Genomic DNA, 17,114 nt, shown 5'->3' with positions numbered 1-17,114 from the left:
ACGCGACGTTATCATCTTCCTGCTGTATACCTGTATCACATTAGTTGAAACCAAGACTTGTTCTCATGGCAGTTTAGGATAATTTTAACGAGACAGGTTAGGATAATTAAGTTAAGGATAGGAAAAGGTGTAGGGTTAGCTAGAATTGTCCCTGGTGTGACTGGAACATATCTAACTGCAACCAGGCCTGCCCTGAGAACAGTCTTGGTTTCCACTAACGCAATGACGCGCAACCGGACATCTCAGCGTCAGGAACTACATAAGAGCTGTTACCAAAATTCTCATTTGCATTTGCTCGCGTTTAGACCTCTGGAAAAGTTAATAGGTCTATTTGACAATTTACTAATGGGATTTTTTTTTGTCCTCGTTTGACAAAATAATTAATAGGCCTATCAAGAAGAAGTAGGCTACCTCAGTTTGCAGTTACTTTGTTGTAGTCTACTCTGAAGAGAAGTGTATTATCTTATCGAAAAAAGCCACTGAAACACCAAAAGATGGACTCACCAGCAAGCCCCCTCACTCGTGCTGGGAGGACTTTCTGGACAGTTTGGGTGAGTTTCTGCGCTGAAATAATTTACTACAGGACACTATTTTTTATAGCCTACCGTGATTGGTTCATTATTTCCTATTGTTATAATTACAATAGATATATTTTAGACTACTTAATAATTTGTTGATGAACAATTAGTTTGAATTGAGAACTTCCCCAAGGAGGAGAAAAACACAATGATTGCATTAACTCTATTTCACTGTACCTGGATTGATGTAATGTTATGTTATATGTTATCATATATGGACAAGGAAGTAAATGACATGAACATAGAGTAATTCTCTCTCTCTCTCTCTCTCTTTCACACGCACACACACACACGCATACGCACACACACACACACACACACACACACACACACACACACACGCGCGCGCGCACACACACACTCACACTCACACTCACACATACAAACAGAACTACTTTACGGAAGTTGTGGGGAGGTATCTAAGCCCAGAGTCCATTAACAATGACACAAGCTCAAGACAGGAAGCCACTGCTGCACAACAAACAGACGACCATGGAGATGGTGCGAAAAATGAGATAAAGGAAACTGAGGTCACTTTTGAAACAGGCTCTGAGGTTAAGAAACCAAGATCTGTTGTTGCCTGGGAACAGTGCAATGTCATCATTGGTCCAGGCCTCAGCAGAGACAATGTGCAATACACTGGACAATCCAACAGAGGGAGTGATAGCAAATCATCCCCGGAGGGGCATGATATAAAACAAGAGCAGGTGGACCGAACAGAAAATAAAGGCACAATCCAGCATGTTACTAAAGAAGAATTAAATATGGGGAAAGGGGTCCAATCAGTGGTAGTCACTGGGATCCCGATCTTATTTAGAGAGCCGACATCTGAAAGGTCAGAGGGCCAGGGAGCACAAGGACACACTGACAGTTACAACTGTGTTGAAGCAAATAGATTAAGAGGTGCAGTGGCAGAAAGAAAAGCGGAGGAAGAAGAAATCCCTGAAGAAGTTACTGAAGAATTCCCCTGTGGTGAAGAAGGAACCAAAACAGAAGAACATGAAAACAATAGAGATGGAGAAATACATTTTGATATAGAGTCCCCAAACCTTACATCAGCCTGTGTTGAACCTGCCACACTTTTGGATAAGAATGGAGACAAGGAAAATAAGGACAGATTAATGAAACACGATGTGCAAAGTACAGAGGATGAAACCATGGTAAAATTAAATGAAAAAGATGGAGAGAAAGAAACGGAAGTACTCTTCATGGAGACAGGCAAAGAAGGGTGGAAAGTAGCAGAAATAGTAGAATTCTCAGCGGGAGGGGAGAATAGCAATGATCTGTGTGTAATCAAAGACAAACTGAGTCGAGATGGTAATGAAGTGAAGAATAGCATGGACATGGAAGAACTTGGGAGGAAGGAGGAGAGAGAGGAAGAGAATAGAGCAATAGAAGAGATGGGCAGAAGAGAACAGGAAGAGATATTGGACAGGGGCTTTGGACCATACAATGATTTCCAAGTCTCAGAAAACAATAACAAACATGAATATGGTGACAATCGTTTGAAGTTTGATGAAGGAACTATAGAGAGGTTTGATCAAGAAAATGACCCCAACCCACGACCACTTTGTGGAGGATTATCAGACGAAGACAGAACATTGGGAAGAGGCCAGGACATCTTTGTTTCAGAGGCAGAGTTGGAATTGCCAATGGCCTATGACAAAAGAGTCTTTGTGTCAAATGATGAGATAACTATTGTTAGAGACAAGCAGAAAATGGAGGGCAACACTGAAAGAATTGACAGCACAGTGTTAGAGGAAAGAAAAGAAGAGGTATCAGAGGATGGATCCAAAGTGTTTGAGGACGGGGGCAGTAACAAGATAGAAGACGTTGCAATCGGTATTGGGACGAAGACGGATACAGAGGCAGAGGATGTGAAAGATAAAGTGACTGGGCTGGACACTTTCTCTTATCAGGAGAGAAATGTTGTAGTGGAGAAAAATAAACTACAGGAAGACAAGATTTCAAAGGAAGACGAAGACCCCCTTAATGAAGTGGAGGGAAAACGTATTTCAGTGGTTGACAATAGAGTGGAAATCAGAGGCGTGGCAAAATACATTTCCCCTGGGCTATGTGAGGACCTTGTTGTGGCTCAGGAGCCAAAACGTGTAGCGTGTGAAGAAACTCGAGAGGAAATTCCTGAAATCAACAATGGCAAAGAGTTAGACGAGAATACGGCACCGAAGATCCTGGAAGTTGGCGACGATGAAGTCAACACCACCCGTTTACAAGAAGCACACACCGAAAGTGATACCAAAGGGTTAGAAGGTGTAGAGAACACTGGAACTAGTTTTAAATCGGACAATTCACCAGTGAGTGAACTCATGGAAGGGAAAGAAGACCCGAAAACTGTTGAAGGATTATTTGAAAGTGAGGATATTGAGAAAGCCTCTGATACAGTGGTAGACGAGCACACAGTCGCGAAAGCAGCGAAATCACTGGGGGAAACGGAGAGAACAGATTCTGTATCACTGAATGAAACAGATACTCAAATACTAGAGGACCTAGCGAAAACAAAGGCTGAATCACCAGAACCAATGAAGATTGAGTTAGGACTGTCAGAGGAAGCCGCAGAGACATATGTTTGTTTATCAGATGAGACACTGAGAACAGAGGCTGGATTATACAAAGAGACAGAGGAGATAAAGGCAGAGTTTAGAGAGGGATGGATGGAGTCAAAGGCAGGGGAGACAGTGGGGGCAGAATTTGAATCAGTGAAGGACACACAGGCAGAAATACCAGAAGTGAGGAGTGGGGTTGTGCCATCAGAGGACAAAGATGAGACAGAGTCTGGATCAATGCAGGAATCAGCCGATACCAATTTTGGATTACTAAGGGAAACTGTGGCGGAAGGGTTACAAAAGGGGGCAGAGGTAGACACACCAGAGGTGAGGACAGTGACTGTGCTGTCAATGGAGACAAACACAGAGGAATTAGTGGAATCTGAGGCTCGGGACATGTTGGAAACAGAATCTGGATTAGTGAAAAAACAGGAGGCAGAAATACCAGATGTGAGAACTGAAACTGCATCATCAGAAAGAACTGTGACGACAGAGGCAGGATTATCAATGAACATGACATTGTACCCATCATCAATTCACACAGGGGCTGTGTTTCTCACAGAGACAAAGGCTGTGTCATCTAATGAGTCACTGGAAACAGACAATGGATTACCAGACAAATCATCTGAGGCTGGGACTAAATCACAGGGAATGGTAGAGGCTGGATTACCAGATTCGACAGAAATAGAGGCCGAATTATTTGAGGAAATGGTTTGTGGAGAAGTTGTACTATCACAGGACACAGAAGATGAATTATCAGAGGAAAAATATAATATAAAAGCTACATTAATGAAAGAATTAGTGGAGCCTGTGGCTGGGGAAACATTGGAGCCCGAAAAGGGAATCATGAATGAGACAGAAGCAGCAATACTTGATATGAAGATTGAGGAATCGCCATCAGAGGAAACAGAGTCTGGAATAGTTGACAGAGAAGCCATAATTTTTCTGGAAACGACAGCGATTGAGTCTGAATTATTGGAGGAATTATCTGAGACTGAGTCTGGATCACAGAAGGACAAACAGACAAAAAGACAGAGTATTGAGACAGAGCCATCGGTGGAGACAGACGTAGAGGAATTAGTGGAATCTGAGACTGGGGATACGGTGGAGACAGAAATTGGATTAGTGAGGACCGAAGCCGAATTACCAGAGGAAGTTAGGCCAAAGATAGAGCTATTGGAAAAAATGAATAGAACAGGTGCTGATTCATCAGAGGACACAGATGTGACAGAGGTCAGATTTTCAGAGGAGATAGAGACTGATTTAGTAGAGACCAAGTATGGGTTACAGAAGAACATAGAAGAAGACATAGTACATGTGAGAACAGAGACTGTGCTGTCGGTGGAAATAGTAGAGATGGATACGGACTCATCAGACAAGTCTCTGGAGTCCAGATCACTTGAAATATCAGAGGCTGGATTATCTGAAGAATCAGTGGACAGTGAGGCTGGATTAAAGGATATTTACACAGAAATACCAGATGTGGAGAAAGAGTCTGGATTATCAGAGGAGACCGTAGATGCTGGATTATCAGAGGAAACAGATGTGTCAGACACAGAATTAGTGAAAAATACAACGGCTCTGATAATGCTAGAGGCTGAACTTTCAGAGGCGACAGAGGCTGTGTTAAAAGAGAAGGCAGGAGATAACACGGCAAACAAATCACTGGAAATTGAGGTAGGATTATTTTGGGAAAACGATGAGATTGAGGCTTTGGTAACAGAGGAAGTTGTGAAGACAGGGCCTGTTTTATCGAAGCAGACAGATTTTGGATCACAGGGTCAACTACCGGAGATCGACGATGGAATAATAGAGAAATCCCAGGTTGGGCAGTCTGGGGAAACTGTGGAAACAGATGCAGGATTACCAGAGGAAAACAGAGGGGAGGGTGCAAAAGCAGGATTCAGTTCCCCGTCAGGAACAAAAAATGTAGACCAAAGTCTTCAGCTTCAGGTAATGATAATACTTTCCCTATTAAAGGGATACTTCAGGATTTTTGGCAATGAGGCCAAAATCCACAACTTCCTCATTTTTAAAAATGGTATCCACAAGTTCATCTGACTCTGGGGAAGTAGATGAAGGGCCTCATTTCCAAAATCCTGAAGTATCCCTTTAAAAGAATGCAATCAAATACATCATGATTGTGTTATCTAATCGTAAGAGATAAAGCAAACGTTAATCTATTTCATATATTTTATTGGATTTGTTTCGCTTATTTTTATGTTATCAAAATTAAGCTTGAACTTGTTAGTAAATCAGTTGTTTATCATACCATTGCAGTTTGACGCCTCCGCTTTGGACTTCACTGCTCAAAAGTCTCGCATTGCCCTCAAGAATCCACATGCCCGTCCACCCAGGGATCCCCGTACTCTTCTACAGATGCCATCTTTGACCCCCTCCCCTTCAAAACCCACCGTACACATTCCAGTCAGAGGCCCAACAGGGATACCAATGAGGGGCATGGGCGGCATCGGAATCAAACTACCTGGTAAGTTTAACAGAGAAAAGAGGAATTGAATGTATATGTGTTCTTTCATTCTGTTATCGTTGGTGACACAATGTTCTATGACAGATAATGGATGATGCCCAGATTTAAGTGTGAATGGATATCTTTCTTTGTTGTTTGTGTTGCTATGATGTTGTTCAGGACTCGGTGCAGGGCCCCCCATCTTAAGAAAGACCGGAAAGGGGGTGATAGGTGAAAATAACACCGAAAATATCCCTCAGGTACCAATCAGATACTTGCACTTTTTGAGCTCAACCTTTGAATAGGTCTAGTAGTATGTTTATTATTCTGACTCTTAATTTGATTTGGCAATGTCATCTATTCAACAGAAATCTGAGCTCGAGCCAGATGTAAGGGATGAATCTCCCAAGAAAGAAGAGACGCAAGAGGAGCGCAAAACTAAATGGACACCGCCTAGGCACCCAGGGTAGGGAATCAATTGAACTATTTTCTACACGATTCTCTTAATTTCTTGTTTGAAATCACTTTTATATGGAGATATCTCCTACATGAATGTCACTCTCTTTTTATTATAACACCTTTTGTTTAATATATATATCCACCAGATTTGGAAATCCCCTGATGATGAATGAGCTGAAGAACAAGCTGAAGAAGACTCCAAAAGAGAGCGGAGATGATTGACAGGACCTTTTTTCTCATTGGTGAACCATGGTCCATGAACAATGGGTTTTAATTTATCATAAGTATCTCTCCATTTTATTTCAAACTTTTATTTGTCTATTTCTTTTGAATATCTTTGTATGAACATTTTCAAAAAAAAATAATATATTTTTGTTTTGGACAGTGTTTACTTGTTCCAGAGGGTTTTTAAAAACTGGTGTGATAAAAAAAAAGTTGACTGCTCAAGGCATTGGTTCAAGAAGGCTATTTGTGACATTTGTTTATTTCTTCATCAGTGGGTTTGTTCCAGCAAAAATACATCTCTTATGCATTATTTCCGTGCTAATTATTGCTGTTGCTACTGTAGTTACCTACAGGGAAACCAGCTATAGCGTCTTGATATTTGGGCTAGACTATAATTGTCTATACTGATTGGTCTTATGAAGCTGTTATATAAACCTTAAGATTCATTATATTTTTAAAAAACAGTTTATTTTTGGGGGGCTTGCCTGTTCTCTTGTTATTTTGGCATTAATATGTCACATATAAGTTTGGAAACAATGTAAAATAAAAATAAAACATGTAATTGAGTTAATAAAACTGCATACAAACATGGTATTGTTTTTGCTTTCTTCAGTAAGGCAGCTCCAGCTCCCTCCTGTCATCAAATCGACAATCATTTTAAATTCATGTCATATGAAGAGAAATAATGAAGAGAAATTATATATAAAAACGTATCGATGCTCATCGGCCGTTATACATAAAGATTACACAAATTGGAAATCGCAAATTCAGCAATGAGTTGTTTGGAATGAATCAGTGGCTAACTGCAAGCATTGCAAAGAAACCACCAACGTTAGCCTGCTATTCAATGGAGTGGCTGTTTTTTTTCTCTTCCAAGTTCCGCCATTAATCCAGAGAATGCCAGACTTTGATGACAAAATTTGCCTACAAAGGCCCGCTGCGCCACCTGCACAAGGTGAGTCCAAAAATGTATTGAATGCTTCTGCATAAATGTCATATGCAAGGGAGAAATGTGTACTGTAGCTAAGAAAGTAATACTAAGTGTATGTTGTGTAGTAAACTGTTAGTAGCTCATGTACCTCACCCTAATAATTTGGTCTATTTTCACCAACGCGGTATTGTAAACATAACGTTAGTAGTTGTGGTGCTTGGTTTGCACGTGCAAATTCAGCACACACAACATTCTTGAATAGAATGTTGTTATTTCACGTGTCAAATTAAAGGCATAATTTAATGCGAGAAATAGTGTGACGTATATGACGTATATTTTTTGACACGCGAAGACCCAAACGGCATTCAATGTGCTTTACCCTAATAATGTAGTCTATTTTCACCTCTAAATTTCACCGACTGTTCTAACTTGGTGGTGCACAAATAGCCTATAACCTGTTTTAGAGAAATGTAATAATTGAATATTGTAAGAGCTTTCATTGTCTGTTTATATGCCCCCTTTATTTATCCTACGGTTCTGACTGGTACAGTGCGTACACTTTAAGAACGGCCCATGTTCTGAATTATGATGCTGTACATTTCAAAAGTGCTTAACAAACAGTTATATTGACCACGTCCGTCGTCGCTCGCTCAAAGTCTTAATCGAAATTACGGATTGCACTTTATCCGCTTGTCGGACGTATTTGTACATCTCAATTGTCAGTAGATACCACATTTGTTTAAGCAAGTCTGAATGAACTGTAAATTAGTCTGAATGAACTGTAGCAGTGGTAAGGTGTTGGGACTCTGCTGTTGGGACAGCTTTATGTAGGCCCTAACAGTTTGTGGGCACTGTTTGTCACCGTTATAATGCAATTCATATATTGTTTAGTGTTGTGTAGTGGCTTTGCTGGCATGCATCCCACATGTTTAAAAAAAATGTTTTTGCCCCACCAAGATGTACATGATAAAATCGCCATTGGTAACAACCAACTCATTAAGAAAATTATATTAGTTCAAATAAGACATTACATGTTTTGTTAACCAAATTCGACACTCTCATTGACCTTGATACAAAAACAACTCGCATGGTGAGCGAAAAGAAAACTACACCTGCTGGCAAAGACAGATTGTGGCACCAGTTATCCCTCTCACTTCGCCTCTTCCTCTCTGGTGCTATCCAGAATCGTTGGGACGTCCCAAGCAAAGGGTCCCGAAAGGCAGCAACTCGCACCTCTCTAGTTTCAGAGGGGCTGTTTTCATGAATTTTTATGAAATAGACTATTTTGACTTTGTGGCTGTAACTAGTAACTAGTGACAACCATTTTTTTGTCTCTGCTAGCTAGCTAATAAATAATCAATTTAGCTACTATATTCGCTACTATCTTCGTATGTTAGCTACCTCATCAAAATGTCTGCAATGAACCAGAAAGAGAACGAAGACTTTGCTGAGGGAGAGTCTACGCTGAAGGAGGAAATAAACTACAAGGTATAACGGGTTGTTGACTTGTCAAATGTCTGAGCATCTAGCTACAGTAGCTAGCTAGCTCTTTGGCAAACGTTGGCTATGCCATTTTATAAAGGTTCTCTGAACTGACTTCATGTCTGTAGCGAGCTATATAAGGTTTTCTCACTGAAAGTGAAATGTTTCTGTAGATCAAGGAACATAAAATGGTGATTGATGAGCTCCAATCTGCGTAAAAATAGGGTAAAACAGGGTTAGCTAATTTAATTAGTTTAAAACCTACTGATTGCTCTAACGAATATGGTATTGTCAGACCATAATTTACGGACATCTGCTAATCTTCATCCATATTTATTTCCGCGCATCCATGTCCAACAGCCCAACAGTAACCTATTCTTCTTGGCAGACAGAGTGCAGACTCTTGGTTCATGCAAAAGTAGGCCAAAGTGCATACAAGTTTCATATTATTATACACGTTTAGTTTTCTCTTAGCCATAGATAGACTAACCTGTGAACTTTTCTTCCCTCAGAGGAACTGGTCAACATGAAGAAGGTCCAGGATATGTCGAAATCTATACAATCTGGGAGGGAAATACAAATGAAGCCTTACTAGCTATAAATATGTGTGATATCTGTTGTATGCTGGAGAAGAGTATGCAGGAACACCTAAGGAATAGATGGCCTAACTCCAGTCGTATCACCAAAAAAGCTTCAAATCCCCACTACCAGTGTCTGTTCTCTGCTTGTGTACTTCACATGAGATTGACTTTCACCTCAGCCAGCACAAGACAGTAACAGGAATGTATTGATGTGGAACGGAGAGGTTTTTGGTGGACTGTCAGTAGGTGTTTACAGAATTATTGCACAACTATTATTGCACAACCTTCAATGTTATGTCATAATTATGTTAAATTCTGGCAAATTAGTTCGCAACGAGCCAGGCGGCCCAAACTGTTGCATATACCCTGACTCTGCGTGCAATGAACGCAAGAGAAGTGACACAATTTCCCTAGTTTAATATTGCCTGCTAACCTGAATTTCTTTTAACTAAATATGCTGGTTTAAAAAAAACATACTTCTGTGTATTGATTTTAAGAAAGGCATTGATGTTTATAGTTAGTTACATTCGTGCAACGATTGTGCTTTTTTCGCAAATGCGCTTTTGTTAAATCCTCCCCCGTTTGGCGAAGTTTTCAGTCTTTGTTAGGAAGAAATAGTCTTCACACAGTTCGCAACGAGCCAGGCGGCCCAAACTGCTGCATATACCCTGACTCTGTTGCACAGAACGCAAGAGAAGTGACACAATTTCCCTAGTTAAAAGAAATTCATGTTAGCAGACAATATTAACTAAATATGCAGGTTTAAAAATATATACTTGTGTATTGATTTTAAGAAAGGCGTTGATGTTTATGGTTAGGTACACATTGGTGCAATGACAGTGCTTATTTTGCGAATGCGCTTGTTAAATCACCCGTTTGGCGATGATAAATGATAAATTAACAGGCACCGCAGGACAAGCTAAATAAACTTGTAATATCAAATCAAATCAAATTTATTTATATAGCCCTTCGTACATCAGCTGATATCTCAAAGTGCTGTACAGAAACCCAGCCTAAAACCCCAAACAGCAAGCAATGCAGGTGTAGAAGCACATATCATCAACCATGTGTAGTTAACTAGTGATTATGTTAAGATTGATCTTTTTTTATAAGATACGTTTAATGCTAGCTAGCACCTTACCTTGACTCCTTGCTGTACGCACATAACAGGTAGTCAGTGTGCCACGCAGTCTCCTCGTGGAGTGCAATGTAATCGGCCATGATCGGTGTCCAAAAATGGCGATTACCGATTGTTATGAAAACTTGAAATCGGTCGACCTCTAGTACGGAGGCATGTGCAGTGTCTTCTCTTTGATACACTGGTGACATCACCACCGACCAATGACGAAGCGGCAATTGCCATCATTTCCTTGATTCCATGATTCTGGCTGCTCTGGCTGACTGCCACATCCCAACCCACCAACCAATTGACCTTCTGAATGTGGCATTCAAACTGCAAGAACCAAAGGTGCTGAAGGAGTCTACCAAGAAAAGCAAAAAGCACAAATCAAAGCCCATGGATTCTAAAACTGACGATGCTGATTCCCATGTGTATAGCCCCTTTGACATTCCAGACAGGATCACTGGCAGAGCAGGCCTGCAAGAGCTTCAGCACTTGAGAGAAAATTGAATTATGTTGAAATCAACGTCCCCCAGAAGGAGTTGCAGAAAACTCGCCAGGATCTCATCTGTCACCTGGTGCACCCATTGGATACTGTGCTTGATGACAGCATTGGATGTGCTGTGTGGTTTGCAGCGAAAGGAACCGGCTTCCTCACAGAAGGCAACAAACCGAGGGGGGTTCACTTCATCTGCCAAGGTACAGTATCACTGATGTGTTTGTCTTGTCCTTTTTATTTATTTTTTATTCTACCTTTATTTAACTAGGCAAGTCAGTTAAGAACAAATTCTTATGACGACCTAGGAACAGTGGGTTAACTGCCTTGTTCAGGGGCAGAACGACAGATTTTTACCTTGTCAGCTCGGGGATTCTTGCAACCCTCCGGTTACTAGTCCAACACTCTAACCACTAGGCTACCGCCGCCCTTTTGTAGATCACATGGGTAAAGTAATAAGGAACATGCCATTTAGATGTGAATAAAGTATTTTCCTTTTTTGAGGAAAATTATGCTAGCTTGGGCGTGGTGTAAATTCGATCAACAGTATGTAGGCCTAATCGAACCACTGCTCTGTCTGCAAGTGGTTTTGACAGGTTTTGGAGCCAATGAGCAGAAGGCAGGGTACTCCAGACACAGAGTCCGCTTCAAGACCTCTGGGCATTAGGGTCTGGTACAAGAGCTGGCCATGGAGCTGGGCAGAATTTCTACAAGGAATCTCATTTCGAGATGACAGAATCATAGCGGACCATGGGAAGGAGGCTAGGCAAGTACTGAATAGGACACTAAGCAATAACATTTGTTTTCGTTTTAGTGATTAATGCCCATTTATTACCACCAATTTAAATGTTGATTTGAGTCACACCAGTCTGTCGTCAGAGTTTCTGTCCTTCTTCAGTGGCAAGCAGATTTTCCATTATTAAAAAAATAGGAACACAGAAAGAGGCCATGAGTAACTTGATCAAAAAGAAAGGCACAGATTCACCTATAGGGTTAGGGTTAAAAAAAAGTTTTTGTTTAACCCTTTACACTTGTGGAAATTGGCCTATATGGATGGGGCTGCATTTAAATGTTTCTTACAGAAGAAATATGAAAAACATATGCATAACCATCGTAGCAATTGAAAGGGAACAGTTTAGAGACAACCCAACAACACAACCGTTCACCTGACAAGTCTGAATCCAAACACTACACTGTTGATTTTAGGTGCATTTTTAATTTACTGTGCTTTTCGCCGCATTTGTTGATGACGAAATCGGAAATTACTCTGGCTACATTCAGTAACTTTAAGACAAATACTGGAAAATGTGGGATAGCTGCAACACAAGACAAAACATTTACAAGGGTTTGAGTGAGAGGACTAACTTGTGTCTCCAAGTGGCCACACACCTCTCCAAAGTGGGCACAGTTCCTAAGTCATTTCAATGCATTTGATTTACTCAAGGAAAGAGTTAAACTAAAAGGTACTTTTTTTTTATTGCTCTATTAGCATTGCCATTGAGGAACTGAAGCAATCGCACATGCTATATTTATTTGTTGGTTTTGTATAGGCTTCCCTATTTGGACGAGGATGTGGTGTGTTTCCTGAATGCCCTGCCAGTGTCCGAGAAGGCAGATTTGTCGGGAGGAACTACTACTGAGGCTGGCTGCCAAGGAGCTGGGCCTTGGGACCTTTGCTCTACTCCCTAAGAGAGCCAAGCAGTTTGGTTCCCGCATCGCAAAGAGGAAAAACAGCCATGGGAAGGCGTCAGACAAGTGCAAGAGACTCCTCACAACTTAGGTCAGCAGAACATTTAATCAGGAATGTTATCTTTGTTCACTGTATTGACATAAGCCAACTAAGTCATGCTTGTAATTCGGGTCACAGTGAGCCACAGTATCAACAGACATGTTTTAATTCATTTGAATACATTTACTCTTGATATGTTTTTGTAATAGTCAAAGTTGCTGTTTTCTTCACATTGTCAATCTCACACATGCACCTGAGTAAGCTATATTGTGTAAGACTTCACATCTGGAAGGTCTTCTCTGAAGTACCAGTCACATTAAACATAGGAAGGAAGGTTTCCCACACCTTGAAGATCTTCTCTGAAGTACCAGTCACGTTAAAGATAGGAAGCAAGGTTTCCCACATCAAAACGGCCAGAAATCTGATGAATATACACAGGCTTTCTGTAGAGGGAAAAGGAAATGTGTGCTTAGAGAATGCATTGTTTTTACAGCCATGAATGTTGACCATCAATCTTAAATAGTACCTTGAAATGAGCCTTGACAAAAAAGTTTCAAATCCATCAAGTTATGGATTGATTACCAGCACAAATTAAGGAAATTACAAACTGTTTACCTTCTTTCCATCAAGAAAAACATCCTCCAATAAAGGCTTTTCTTGGAAAACATGTAGAAACAAGGACACTGCAAAAAAGAATGAAAAGGCCTAACTTAATAATGAGGGCGGCCACATTCCATACAGATGAATATGTACACACTGTAGAAAATTAGGAGGGTTATTTATCAAGTAGAATGTGGTTTGCTCTTATCAGCAAAAAGATTACTCGATCCCAGTTTGATCCCTTATAACATTAGCCAAAGTGTCACACCCTGACCTGAGTATTCTTTGTTTTCTTTATATATTTTGGTTAGGTCAGGGTGTGACATGGGTGATGTATGTGTTTGGTACTGTCTAGGGGTTTTGTAGGTTTATGGGGTTGTTTACCATCTAGGTGTTTATGTATGTCTATGGTTGCCTAGATTGGTTCTCAATTAGAGGCAGCTGTTTATCGTTGTCTCTGATTGGGAACCATATTTAGGCAGGCATCTTCTTTGGGTATTTCGTGGGTTATTGTCTATGTGATGTTGCATGTTTGCACTCAGTTTTGATAGCGTTCACGGTCGTCTTGTTATTTTGTTTGTTTAGTGTACTTCGTGGTTTTTCGTCTTTCATTAAAAATATGTTTTCACATCACCCTGTGCTTTGGTCTCCTCACTATGACAATCGTGACACAACATTTACTTTTAATAATGGCTTAATTCGGGCTGAAACAACCACATTTGGAAAAAGTCAAGCGGTGTGAATACTTTCTGAAGGCACTGTATTCGTACCTTAGCCATGGGGTGTTTTAGCCACAATGGAGCACGTAATGAGTGTTAAAGGTAAACTAATTCTGCAATAGAATCTAAATATCGACAGACCCTAAAGTAGCTTTCCTATACTTCAGGAGTAGAGTTGCAAAGGGAGGGTATAATATTGGAAATTCCAAGTAAACTACCAGAATATATCACAAGACATCTAGTGGCCCTTTTAGGTACTTCAGATTATCACAGGTGTCTAATTATCTCTGGCCCTCTGTCAGGTGTAACGTCAAATAATGAAATGATAAAATGACAAAGCTGTAAAACATTATCCTAAATATAAACGTATGTTTGTTCCTTGTATAATGACATACTGGGGCGTAGGTTTAACTACATGTACTTCAGCTAGAAAACTCCCATGTTTAGCCATGCAAGACATTCTTTAACCATCCGCCTCCCGCATAGCCTGCTGGGTAAAGTAGTCTAAATGTTATTAACACATAACAACACATAAACCATCTACGTTGTGAATACCATTGGTGTTTAATATGAGTATCCTTTTTTCTTCAACATTTTTCTGTCAATATGTTAATGTTTTGGCGTCAAACTGGTGGCAGTTGTGAAAAAAGTCAATAGTTGGACGAGTTGCAGAGGTAATTGAAAATAGTGCCATTGTTGATTTAGATGCTTTTTTTCATTAATTAGGCTATTTTTCTCTTGAACCATATGGTTTATCTACTAGAAACTCATGGACAATATGGACACAGATATATAAAAAAGTAAAGTTATTCAAGTATATATTACCAAAATTACTAAAGATTCCGGTGACTTTGGTAAATTATTGGTAGCTTTGCAACCCTATTCAGGAGGAATCCTGGCCCTGCTGGAGCTGATGCGTAGCGCAAGGCCAGCACTGCAGTGTATGGTTGCTACCTTGGTGGTGTCACATTTGAAAAGACGCTTGTGTTTGAGGCCCTGGGGCCTCGTTTATCAAAGGTGCATGTGCACAAAAAATACTCTAAACCTTGATAAATGAGGCCCCTGATGCGCTACAGTGCCATGCCGGTGCTGGTCAATCTCCTTGGCAGCCAGCAGGCCATGCTCCACTTCCGCTGTGCCTGGTCAGGAACAGCGACCAGTACCAGTCCCTCATAGCCCAGCAGGTTAGTACTGTTTAACCAATGTCTTGTGTGTGCGTGTGTGTGTTTGCATGTTTGACCATTCCTGTGTGCTTGTTTGTGTGTGTGACGGTCCATGTGTGTATCTAGGGTGGGTGACTCCATTGGTGAGGCTCCTGGCAGCGAAACAGTTAATTCAGCCTCATTTACTTCCTTTAAAAAAAACATAGCTGATATGGCTGACTTGCTTAAACAAATGTGGTTTCTATTGACAATTGAGATGTACAAACAATTGCATAAGGGGACGACGAGCGGCTAAGAGGCAATCTGTAATTTTGATGAAGACATTAATGAGCGAGTTAGGACGGATGTAGCTAATATAACTATTTGTTCGGCATTTTTTAAATGTACAGCGACAGAATTCAGAGCATTCAGAGCATGAATTCAGAGCATTCTGTGACAGAAAAATTATGTATTCACCTTATTTGTTGGATATGTAACAATTATTCACCTAAACAGTGAGATATTTCTGTCCTGCTAGTGCTGACTTTTATGTTGTCCACTCTAGTTTCCTGGTGATAAAACCTACAGCCATCATTCCAGTGACAGGATGTGGGGTGGTTGTAACTCGGATAGAGAGGAGTAGAACAAAGGCCTCAATGGTTCTTAGACATCCTGGCCTGGGAAAATAGGCCAGGGTCGGGGGTTAAGATAACGACAGGGGCAGATAAAGACAGGATGAGGCCAAAGTTGCTTATGGTGCCCCCCAATCTATATGGGAGGGGTGGAACCAAGCATTCTGGATATTAGCTATATGAACTGTGCATTGTCTGTTTTTTTTATTTATTTGTTTTATTTCACCTTTATTTAACCAGGTAGGCTAGTTGAGAACAAGTTCTCATTTGCAACTGCGACCTGGCCAAGATAAGGCATAGCAGTGTGAACAGACAACACAGAGTTACACATGGAGTAAACAATTAACAAGTCAATAACACAGTAGAAAAAAGGGGAGTCTATATATACATTGTGTGCAAAAGGCATGAGAAGGTAGGCAAATAATTACAATTATGCAGATTAACACTGGAGTGATAAATGATCAGATGGTTATGTAAAGGTAGAGATATTGGCGTGCAAAAGAGCAGAAAAATAAATAAATAAAAACAGTATGGGGATGAGGTAGGTGAAAATGGGTGGGCTATTTACCAATAGACTATGTACAGCTGCAGCGATCGGTTAGCTGCTCAGATAGCAGATGTTTGAAGTTGGTGAGGGAGATAAAAGTCTCCAACTTCAGTGATTTTTGCAATTCGTTCCAATCACAGGCAGCAGAGAACTGGAACGAAAGGCGGCCAAATGAGGTGTTGGCTTTAGGGATGATCAGTGAGATACACCTGCTGGAGCGCGTGCTACGGATGGGTGTTGCCATCGTAACCAGTGAACTGAGATAAGGCGGAGCTTTACCTAGCATGGACTTGTAGATGAGCTGGAGCCAGTGGGTCTGGCGACGAATATGTAGCGAGGGCCAGCCGATTAGAGCATACAAGTCGCAGTGGTGGGTGGTATAAGGTGCTTTAGTGACAAAACGGATGGCACTGTGATAAACTGCATCCAGTTTGCTGAGTAGAGTGTTGGAAGCAATTTTGTAGATGACATCGCCGAAGTCGAGGATCGGTAGGATAGTCAGTTTTACTAGGGTAAGTTTGGCGGCGTGAGTGAAGGAGGCTTTGTTGCGGAATAGAAAGCCGACTCTTGATTTGATTTTCGATTGGAGATGTTTGATATGGGTCTGGAAGGAGAGTTTAGAGTCTAGCCAGACACCTAGGTACTTATAGATGTCCACATATTCAAGGTCGGAACCATCCAGGGTGGTGATGCTGGTCAGGCGTGCGGGTGCAGGCAGCGAACGGTTGAAAAGCATGCATTTGGTTTTACTAGCGTTTAAGAGCAGTTGGAGGCCACGGAAGGAGTGCTGTATGGCATTGAAGCTCGTTTGGAGGTTAGATAGCACAGTGTCCAAGGACGGG

At 40.9% G+C, this 17,114-nt stretch overlaps 1 protein-coding gene and 1 pseudogene across 1 annotated transcript; both read left to right on the top strand.

Moving 5' to 3' along the window:
- The first annotated feature begins 224 nt into the window (after positions 1-224).
- Positions 225-6,885, top strand: LOC139396711 (neurofilament medium polypeptide). Its single transcript, XM_071143672.1, has 6 exons — positions 225-551; positions 968-5,095; positions 5,423-5,630; positions 5,790-5,869; positions 5,978-6,075; positions 6,215-6,885. The coding sequence occupies exons 1-6, from the start codon at positions 495-497 to the stop codon at positions 6,288-6,290; spliced, it is 4,647 nt and encodes a 1,548-aa protein (XP_070999773.1). The 5' UTR covers positions 225-494; the 3' UTR covers positions 6,291-6,885.
- A 1,749-nt stretch (positions 6,886-8,634) lies between these two features.
- On the top strand, positions 8,635-12,683 carry LOC139385630 (asparagine synthetase domain-containing protein 1-like; annotated as a pseudogene).
- Positions 12,684-17,114: the final 4,431 nt, after the last annotated feature.

This window comes from Oncorhynchus clarkii, chromosome 3, assembly GCF_045791955.1.
Source record: "Oncorhynchus clarkii lewisi isolate Uvic-CL-2024 chromosome 3, UVic_Ocla_1.0, whole genome shotgun sequence".
In the NCBI taxonomy this organism is placed as follows: Eukaryota; Metazoa; Chordata; class Actinopteri; order Salmoniformes; family Salmonidae; genus Oncorhynchus; species Oncorhynchus clarkii.
The sequence above is the reverse complement of the archived record's forward strand: the minus strand, read 5'-3'. Positions and strand labels throughout refer to the sequence as shown.

Bases quoted from the DNA above. Each gene is read 5' to 3' on its own strand.
- LOC139396711 (XM_071143672.1), top strand. From the start codon at position 495: ATGGACTCACCAGCAAGCCCCCTCACTCGTGCTGGGAGGACTTTCTGG. The intron at 552-967 runs GTGAGTTTCTGC...ACATACAAACAG, and splicing joins GGACTTTCTGGACAGTTTGG to AACTACTTTACGGAAGTTGT. The intron at 5,096-5,422 runs GTAATGATAATA...ATACCATTGCAG, and splicing joins ACCAAAGTCTTCAGCTTCAG to TTTGACGCCTCCGCTTTGGA.